At 46.6% G+C, this 10,812-nt stretch overlaps 1 protein-coding gene across 1 annotated transcript; it reads right to left on the bottom strand.

Annotated features, from left to right (window-relative positions):
• Nucleotides 1–2,566: 2,566 nt before the first annotated feature.
• LOC136541633 (uncharacterized) lies at nucleotides 2,567–6,862 on the bottom strand (the record flags this gene model as incomplete). The annotated part of the gene is made up of 5 exons (XM_066533618.1): nucleotides 2,567–2,713; nucleotides 3,124–3,321; nucleotides 3,574–3,690; nucleotides 3,972–4,127; nucleotides 6,218–6,862. Coding segments are annotated over 5 exons (1,164 nt in total), but the record flags the coding sequence as incomplete, so codon positions are not given.
• Nucleotides 6,863–10,812: the final 3,950 nt, after the last annotated feature.

Genomic DNA, 10,812 nt, shown 5'->3' with positions numbered 1-10,812 from the left:
ATAGGCCATTAAAAAAGTTGACCGCACACAGATGCCACCATTCTGAACTTCTTTGCTCTCTAAGCTATTCCGTCCGCATTCCATTCGTTTTTCACCGTTTGGGAGTCCTGACAAGTGGGTCGGGTCAGTCAAAACGTCCATAATACCCCTCTCATCCATGTCCTCTCTCTCAAACTCGATCTCTCTCTGTCCGGGGCCGAGCTCGCCCGCGCACGCTTGCGGCGGCCGGGGCCGAGCTCAACCGCGCCCGCTGTAGCCGGCCGGGGCCGAGCTTGCCTGTGGCGGGCGGGGCGGACTTCCTCGTGTCACCTCCACGCGCGCTGCATCAGATCCACGGCGAGGACCAGCTGCGGCAAGAAAGAGAGGGAGAGAGAAGGAGAAAGGGGCAGGGCGTCGGAGGGAAATGGAGGTGAGGGAGGGAGAGCAGAGCGAGGAGGGAGATGGGGAGAGGTGGAGGGAGAAGGGGGCAGCTGGGCGCTGGCGGCGAGGTGCTGAGACGGAGATGGGAGAGGGCGAGAACAGCAGAGCAAAGGGAGAGGGACGCGGCGGCGGTGGCGTCCGCGTAGGCCGCGGCAACTGCGCCGAGTGGGCGTCGAGAGCAAGAAGAGAGACACAGAAGGGAGAGCGATGGGAAGAGGCTGACCGAGCAGAGCAGGGCACGGCGACGGCGGCGACCTCGGGCTTCGGCGCAGCGAGCGGCGACCTCCACCTTCGAGCGGCTCGGCGGCCTTGGTGGTGGCGCGAGGAGGGGCCGTGGCCGGCTATTTATAGCCGTGCTTGAGGCGGCTCGGCGGGTAAGCTGTCGAAAAATATCTCCGGCAGCCATGTTCACGTGCTCGAGCTTGCAGTGGCTCGCGGCGGTCATGCGGAGGTGACGCGGCGCGGACGCGGTCACGCCGAGCTGGGCCAAGCCGAGAGGGCTGCTGTCGTGATGGGCACAGCGCGGAGCGCGCGGCGGCACAGCGCGGCGGGTACGCCCACGGCCGCGAGCAAGACGAGCTCCACCACTGCGAAGGGGAAGCAGCAGCACACCGTGGGGAGGAGACGCATTCGCCTGCGCCGCCAGCGCCGCGACGACGAGCAGGAGCACGGGGAGCGCGGAACGGAGGCGCAAGAGAAAGAGAGAGAAAGAGAAAGTTTGGGTGGCTGACAAACATACCCCACCGTAGGGTAAAATGGTCATTTCACCTGTCTGTTTGACACCGTTAAATAGAAAATTGGACGGAATGGCTTGAAGGGCAAAGAAGTTCAGAACGGTGGCATCTGTGTGTGATCAACTTTTCTAATGGCCTATGTGTAATTATAAACTTTTTTAATGACATACATGTAAAAGCCTCAAGAGAGATGGACTTTGTAAGAAGCCTGTCTTTCAAAAGCAGACCCTCTTGCTCCCAAATTAATTTTGAAGACAGAGTGTCTCTGTAAATGACACAACCGTCTCTGAAAGTCGTCGTTGGACATTTTTGCACACATCCTCTCTTTTAGCTCGTCTCTTTTAATAAGGAGCCTTGTCTCCTAAAATCTTTGTTGTAGCAGTGACACTGCTCTATCTAGCTACGTAATACCGTGTCTATGTAGTGTCCAATCCGACCAAAAACTTACCAAAAAAATGGTGTGTGCTCCCATCATCAGGATCACTTAATCTTGGTCCAAAATAATAGTGATATATACAAGTCATCAGCCATCTGGTCGGACGTGAAGAAGGATTGTCGGAAGAGACGTCACTCAACATTAGACAGTCGATCAGCTAGAGGCCTGGAATACTTCAATGCAAGCTGTTCCACTGTGTGAACTTCGCATAACTGACCCGGTCGACTTGTACTGAGAAAGAACAGACTACAAAATGTGTCTCGATACTGAAAATGTGCGTGATATGTGCATTATTGATTCGACCATATTTATCTCAAACTAGCTATATATCTATACGGAAACGCTCAGCCCGTCGGACGCAGCTCCCAGTCCTGTGCAGTAACCGGCCTCTGAAACAATCCCTACTCTGCTCATTCGCCCGTCGCTGCGTGGCTAAGCACACTACTACAAAAAGCATTTGTAGGGATGGCTAACGATAATTTATAGAGATGGCTCGACTAGCTGCCCCTACCATACCGTCTCTACAAATCATGTATTTGTAGGAGCGGTTCTCAGACCGTCCCTACAAATCGATTTGTTTAAGACGGTTGATGTTATAAGCCGCCCCTACAAATCGATTTGTAGGGGTGGCTGGTAACAACAGCCGCCCCTACAAAATCGATTTGTAGGGGTGGCTACACTAACCGTCGCCCCTACAAATCGATTTGTAAGGGCGGCTACAGTACCAACCGCCCCTAGAGTACATTTTTCTGCCAAAAAAAATTCAAATTTACAATTCAAATTTGACCCGAACATTATTTTGTCTGATAGCAAATTTACAATTCAAATTCAAATTTACAAATAAATTCGACCAGAAGTAGATGTAGGTAGCAGTTTGTCTGATGTGGGTTCAGTAAATCCCTGGAGTAGAAAATAATAAGAGTAATTACAAACACTTGCTAGATTATACATGTACAAAGGGGATAAAAACCTTATAGTTGTTACCAACCCTGACATAGTCTTCAATTGTGCTCCTAATATCTAAGTACAGCTCTATAGCTGAAAGCAGGAACTGCAGCCCAAGATTGTATACCACTTAGTAAGGATAATAAGGTACGAAAGACATGTCCCACAGCTCCAGAGACTGCATTCAGCACAGGACCACAGGTAAGATATCTCAGAGATGAATGAAGGGTGCAGAAAAATAGCAGTTGCAGTGGTCATGGAATTGTGCTAAACTATTATTCACTCATATATATCAGAGATACTTCATGGCAGCAAATGTTCAGAGTTGTCCTACAACAGCTGCGACATACAACAGATTGATATTTTTGTGACACTTCATACAGTATCACTTCTTTTAGAAGACCGGCATTTCTCTATCCTTACTAAAACAGGAACTAGTAGCAGTTGAAATCTAGATATTGGATAGTTGAAGGTCAGTGTATGAAGTTGAAAACCACCATTCGAAGACAGGCACCATAGGTCCATGCAATATAGTTTTGGAATGAACAGTCAACAGTGAGTAAAGACATGCAAGGGAAAGTAACTTGCCTGGTAACAGCCAATGATAAGCAAGGATGGATAAGTAGGATGGAAAGTACATGAAGTGAACTTTCTCCCACTGCAGTTAAGCTCATTCACAAAGCTCTCATCGTTCAAAGACCACACCTTCACACTGTCTTCACTGACAGACACCACATATTCGCCAGTGGGATCCCAGCACACGGAATCAACACCCTTAGTGTGGCTCTGCAATTTCCAAGAAATCAGATTATCAGGGTTGCTTCAAGTGACCTCTTCTCAATAACAGGGGAACTATAGTGATTAATATATAAATGAATGCTGACTACAGTTAGCAAGATTATTTTTAGATAAAGGATTGTTCCAATAATAAGGTTCCAGCCTCTGCATCAGTAGGGGCGCACAGCTAGCAAGGTGTGACTTGCAAACATATTCAAGTTAAGCAAACTGTCCTAGAGTGCACCTCAGTCACTTACGAACCTCAAATCTCCTCACGCAAGTTTGTGTCTCCACATCCAGGATAGAGACTACATTATCTGAAGCTGTTGCAAGATATCCTCCATAACGTGGTTGGAATCTCAGCTGGGTCGAACCTCCCTACAAAAGGTATAGCATACAGAAAAATCCTCTTACTACAATGGCCGTGCAGCTCTCTCTACATGTTCAAGAAAAAAAATAGAAAAACACAGGAGATAGTATTGTCACATTTGAGACAAGTTGCTGATTATGCCTGGCGATAGCTTACTCTTTTACAGCATGCTACTCACAACGGTATACATATATTATCAATGCTTGCTACTTAGGTGGACAACTCTTTTGTGTGTTAGCAACAAGAAGAAAATTACAGGTCGGCAAAAAACTAAGTCAAGCTGAGAAACCTTGAAAATTCGGACAACATTTCCATGCTTGATGCTCCAGAATCGTATCTCATTGTCCCCATCACAAGAACAAATGAGGTCATCCTTGTTTGGGTGGAAATCAAGTGACATAACAGATGCTGAGTGCCCAGTGAATGTACGAATTGAATAATCATGCTGCAAAAATCAATTCCACAGAATTAACTATGAGATATAGAAAACTGAAAAGCAGTAAAACGCAAACATACTTTGCTGCAATTACAGGGCAGGCATCTCTCATGTAACCAAATGTTTAGAATTATCATGCATGATGCACATCACCTATTTCCATTTCATATTAAGGAACAGATGCTATGGGCCTTCACAAAATACAATCATGAACAGGATTGCTAACTGCTTTCTTTGTGGCTTCACACCATAATCAATACACATAGTTTCAGTGGAAAAGGGCAATGTAAGGCATCCTTAGATTTCAAAATAAAAATGAGCAATGCAACATATGATTGAATGTTACTGGCAGGTGTATTAATATACCATAACTGCATTTCTTGCCAAAAAAAAACATAACCGCATATTACATGACAGAATGTGATCATCAAGAGAAAATTATCACATATGTGAAGCATGAACTGCAGAGTGAAAGGAACCTAGAGCAAGAAAGAAAATAAATGCAATGACATATATTAGTATGTGTTAATTGACAGTTGTGCAATGCAGCATGGTGAAACACACGTCACCTGACATAAGGACATGATCATGTGGGGGAAAAAAGGCAGGAAAACCTGGACTGATAATATATGAAGACAGACCCAGAGTTAATCGGCGCATAATGCTTCAGAAAAGACAGAGGACATATGTTAGTAATTACATAAAACGATCATTTCTGCACAAGCATTTTTTGCCCTTGGGTAAGGCTGAACTGAATAAATTCTCCCGAACAACAACAACAACAACAACAAAGCCTTTAAGTCCCAAACAAGTTGGGGTAGGCTAGAGTTGAAACCCAACAGAAACAATCAAGGTTCAGGCACGTGAATAGCTGTCTTCCAAGCACTCCTATCTAAGGCTAAGTCTTTGGGTATATTCCATCCTTTCAAGTCTCCTTTTATTGCCTCTACCCAAGTCAACTTCGGTCTTCCTCTGCCTCTCTTCACGTTACTATCCTGACTTAGGATTCCACTACGCACCGGTGCATCTGGAGGTCTCCGTTGCACATGTCCAAACCATCTCAACCGGTGTTGGACAAGCTTTTCTTCAATTGGCGCTACCCCTAATCTCTCACGTATATCATCGTTCCGAACTCGATCCCTTCTTGTATGCCCGCAAATCCAACGCAACATACGCATTTCCGCGACACTTAGCTGTTGAATATGTCGTCTTTTCGTAGGCCAACATTCTGCACCATACAACATAGCAGGTCTAATCGCCGTCCTATAAAACTTGCCTTTTAGCTTCTGTGGTACCCTTTTGTCACATAGGACACCAGACGCTTGCCGCCACTTCATCCACCCTGCTTTGATTCTATGGCTAACATCTTCATCAATATCCCCGTCCCTCTGTAGCATTGATCCTAAATATCGAAAGGTATCCATCCTAGGCACTACTTGACCTTCCAAACTAACATCTTCCTCCTCCCGAGTAGTAGTGCCGAAAACAAAATAAATTCTCCCAAAAACAAAAGAACAACTAACCAATCCTGGCACATACAAATGATGAGCAAGTCACCTTTAGCTGTTCTGTCATTGCAAAAACACACTAACAAATCAAGCAAGCATATGCTGTTTCGTGGCACAAAAAAATAAACAAAAAGGTTGCAGTCTTGGCTCAACTTAATGAATTCTGCTACGACTATAGGACTGAAATCATCACATTATTAGAAAAAAAAAATCAAATCTAACATACTCAAAATGAATGCCATTGCTGCTGCTACTTGGCAGCAGATCTGATCCAAATCAAACACAGATATTGATTAGCTACTTGGAACAAGGGGAAGGAGACAGACAAGCTGTAAATTCACTGCTTCCTTCTATTCCGATCTGGACTGTCTGGATACATGCCTATCTGATGGCCCTGCAGCCAGCGTTCGTCCCCAACCTAACTAGCCAATAATTTGCACCATTTCAATTTTCAGTTGAACCAACGCTTTATAGCATGTGAGAAACCTAACTAGGCAATAATTTGCATATCATCCAGAATTAGCAAATCTGATTTGAGGTTGGGAGAGCAGATCTGAAAGGGAGGTTGGGGGAGAGAGAGAGAGAGGGCACCTCGTCATACGGGAGGGTTGGTGCGGCTTGGCCCCGTGCGGTGGTGGCGGCATGGGTGCCGGTGCCGGAGAGGACACTGGGGCGCGAGCCTCCGGGGGGCGCTGGGGGGCAGCGGCGACGCAGGTGTCCTGATGGCCTTGGGGGCGGTGGCTCGGACGTCGAGGAGGTTATTGGTGGCGATGGCGCGGGCTTCGGGGAGGGCTCCAGAGCGGCGGTGCGGGTGTCGTGGAGGTCTTCGGGGGGGCGGCGCGGGCGTCCAGGAGGTCCCCGGGGCCGGCGGCTTTGCCTTCGAGGACAGCCCGGGGAAGGCAGTGCGGCTGTCGGGGAGGGCGCTGGGGGTGGCGGCGTGGGTGCGAACTCGGAGGAGCCCTCGGGGCGGCAGCATGCGTGCGAGCTCGGAGGAGCCCTCGGGCGGCGACGGATGTGAGTGGAGGAAGACCTAGCACCGCGCTGCCGCGCCACCTCCGCATGGGGGCCCGCAGGCCATGACGCTGGGGCCACCGCGCCGCCACGCCGGACCACCGCGCCTGGGCCCTCCTGTGCCGCTAAGAGAAGCGGGAGGGAGGAGAGCGGAGACAAGAGAGAGGGAGCCGCCGCCGAGAGAGGAGAGAGAGGGAGAGGCGGATGCAGATGCGCGAGAGGGAGTTAGGGTTTGGATTTTTTTTTTCTCGTGAAAGAATGTAGCTGCTATATATACAACAGGTATTTGTAGTAGCGGTTGGTGATTCAGCCGCCCCTACAAATGGACACAGCAGAGGTGGCTGGTAATACGAGCCGCCTCTACTGTGCCATTTGTAGAGGTGACTGTTGTGCTAGAGTCCGAGTACGTCACTGTAGGGGTGGCTCCAATGCTAACCGCCCCAAAAAAGAAAAAGTCATGTTGCTACAAACTGTTTTTAACGTAGTGGCATTTCCAGGCCTCTCATCCGTCCGCCCAGCCGCACCCCCTTCCCCCACCGCGCCTCGCCCCTGCCGCAGCGTCGCACCGTGCCCTTCCCCTTATCATGCCGCACCCTTGAAAGCTCTAGTTTGGTTTTGATGAATTGATGAAACCTTAAGTGCTAACCTAGTTTATCAAGTGATCATGAGATAGGTAGCACACTCCAAGTGGTGAAGCAAACGAAGATCATAGCATGACAATGATGATGCCATTGTAATGATCAAGTGCTTGGACTTGAAAAGAAGAAAGAGAAAAACAAAAAACTCAAGGCAAAGGTATAAACCATATGAGCTATTTTGTTTTGGTGATTAAGACACTTAGAGAGTGTGATCATATTTAGGTTTGATAGCCGTACTATTAAGAGGGGTGAAACTCGTGATGGAATGCGGTTATCAAAGTGCCACTAGATGCTTTAACTCATTGCATTTGTACTTAGGATCTAGTGAAATGCTAACACCCTTTAAAAAATTTGTGAAAATATGATAACATATGTGCACAAGGTGATAAACTTGGTGGTTGGCACAATTGAGCAAGGGTGAAGAAGTTAGAGGTGAAATGGAGTTGGTCACAATGATGCTGGCGTCGGTCAACTGACCGGACGCTGGGTCACTCAGCGACCGGACGCTGAAGGGCTGCGTCCGGTCGTGTTGTCGGTCAGCACAGTAAGAAGTCACAGTGTGACGCTGGCAGGGTCCGGTCGAGCATGACCGGACGCGTCCGGTCAGCAAAAGTTCGGTCAACTCAAGCGCAGTGTCCGGTCAACACAAGCGCAGTGTCCGATCAACTCAAGCGCAGTGTCCGGTCAAGACTGATGACCATTGAAGTTAGGACACGTAGCTGACTGCGAGCGACCGAACACTGGGGGCTCAGCGTCCGGTCAACTGACCGGAGCGTCCGGTCAGCCCACGTTATGCCCAGTGAAGGGGTACAACGGCTCTATTTCGTGGGGGCGTCTATTTAAGCCCCATGGCCGGCAGTAGCTCACATCTTTGGCCATTTGCATTGACATAGCAACCTTGTGAGCTTAGCCAAAGCCCTCCCACTCATCTCCATCATTGATTTATCATCTTTGTGAGATTGAGAGTGAATCCAAATGCATTGCTTGAGTGATTGCATCTAGATGCACTTGGTGTTCGTGTTTCGCTGCGGATTTCGCTTGTTACTCTTGGTGGTTGCCGCCACCTAGACGGCTTGGAGCAGCGAGGATCGTTAAGCGGAGGGTGGTGATTATCTCCGGCTCCGATCATAGTGATTGTGAGGGGTTCTTGACCTTTCCCCGGCGGAGAGCCAAAAGGTACTATAGTGGATTGCTCGTGGCTTGTGTGATCCTCACCTTGTGTTGGTTGTGCGGCACCCTATTGAGGGTTTGGCGTGTGAAGCCAATTAGCGCGTGAACCTCCAAGTGAGTGAATCGCCACAACGAGGACTAACTTGCCAGCAAGCAAGTGAACCTCGGTAAAAATCATTGTGTTCATCATTTGATTCCGAGGTGATTGGTCATCATTGTTATTTATCCTTGTGATTGATTGGTTTCTTCATCTACACGGCGGTATAACCTTCTTGATCACTCTCATTACATTACCGCAAACTAGTTGTCAAGCTCTTTAGTATACCTAGTTGTGAGAGCTTGCTTGCTTGGTTGATGTGGCTCTTTAGTTAGCTTTTGAGAGCACACTAACATAGAGTAGCATCATAGCTATTGTGTGAATAGATACTATCTAACCAGGATTGTGGTAGGTGGCTTGCTTTTTCAGTAGGCTAGCGCAACACTTGTTTCGCCTCATAATTGTCTAACTATTTCATTAAGTGTTGTTGTAGAAATTTTTATTAAGCTATTCACCCCCTCTCTAGCCATTAGGACCTTTCAAGTGGTATCGAGGCTGAGGTCACTGTGATTTGAGGCTTAACAAACTTCGGTGTAAAAATGGCTCAAATCAACAACACCAAGAAGCCACCCCAATTTGATGGATCAAATTATCCATATTGGAAGTCAAAGATGACCACACATATCAAGTCAATCAATAGAAGAGTGTGGAAGGTGGTAGAAACCAAAATTGAGATTGAAGATCCAGAGAATCCCATCGCGGCCAAAGAAGTGCTTCTCCAAAACAATGGCATTGCTTTAAGTGCTATTCATGATGCAATTGATGAAAGAATATTTGAGCAAATCAAGAATATCGAGATGGCTCATGAGGCATGGAAGAAGTTGGAAGAATCATTCGAGGGCACTCAAGCCATGAAGGGTGCAAAGGCTTACATTCTCAAGGAGAAGTTTGCAAGCTTTAAGATGAAGGAGGATGAGAGTGTGCTAGAGATGTTCCATAGGCTTCAAGTGCTTATCAATTATCTCAAAGCACTTGAAGAAAAGGTGAAGGATAAGGACTTCTCCCACAAGTTCTTGATATGCTTACCTTCAAAATTTGGCACATTGGTCACTATTCTAGTAAGGAGTGGTTTGGACACCATAACACCAAACCAAGTGTTGGGAGACATCATGACAAATGATACATATAGAGATGAAGATGAGAAGGAAGAAAAGAAGGAGAAGAAAGATGAGAAGAAGAAGAAGAGTGTGGCATTCAAGGCCACATCATCTAAGGGCAAAGCTAAGCAAGAAACATCAAGTGAAGAAGATGAATCTTGGGATGATGATAATGATGATGATGATGAGAAGATGGCTCTATTTGTCAAGAGATTTGGTAAGTTCATGGTGAAGAAGGGCTACCGTGCTAGAAGAAAGAAGTCTTCATCCAAGAACAAAGAAGAGTCAAGAAGGTGCTTCAAGTGTGGAAGCAAAGATCATCTTGTTGCTCAATGTCCATACAATAGCGACAATGATGATGACAACAAGAAGAACAAGAAGAAGGACAAGAAAGAAAAGAAAGAGAAGAATGACAAGATGGCCTTCAAGAAAAAGAAGGGTGGTTCATATGTAGTCACTTGGGATAGTGATGCTTCCTCAAGTGATGATGATGATGATAGTGATGATCACAAGACCACCAAGAAGAAGGTTCTTGCAAGCATTGCTATTAATGAGAAGCCTTCTCTCTTTGAATATTCATCATGCTTCATGGCTAAGGCCACTAAGGTACAATCTTGTGATGATGAAAGTGATGAAGAACATGATGATGAAAATAAACATGAAAATAAAAATGATAGTGATAGTGATAATGATGAACCCACTAAAGATGAATTATTTGACATGCTAGAGGATGCTAGAGAACACTTTGACATCAAGAGAAGGGAATGCAAAAGCTTAGGTAAGGAACTAAAAGACCTTAAGCAAGCCTTTGATGAGCTCAATACATCTCATGAGAGGCTAGAGGAAGCCCATGAGAAGCTTGGCAAAGCTCACAAAAAGCTTGAAAAGGCTCATTCATCTTTGCTTAATGACCAAAATAAAAAGAAGCATGTTAAAACTTGCGATGTAGGTTTAACTTGTGATATAATTGATGAATCACTATCCATGCCTATCATTATTGCTCCAACTAACCCTTCTTGTAGCACTTCCACTTCTACCTCATCTAGTAGTGATGGTCTCACTTGTGACACCTCACTAGTGGTTGAGAATGAGAACCACAAGAAGGAGGTCAACAAGCTCACTTACACCTTAGCTAAAGCCTATGGTGGTGAGGACCGCTTGCTTATGTGCTTG

This window comes from Miscanthus floridulus, chromosome 3, assembly GCF_019320115.1.
Source record: "Miscanthus floridulus cultivar M001 chromosome 3, ASM1932011v1, whole genome shotgun sequence".
Taxonomy (NCBI): Eukaryota; Viridiplantae; Streptophyta; class Magnoliopsida; order Poales; family Poaceae; genus Miscanthus; species Miscanthus floridulus.
The sequence above is the reverse complement of the archived record's forward strand: the minus strand, read 5'-3'. Positions and strand labels throughout refer to the sequence as shown.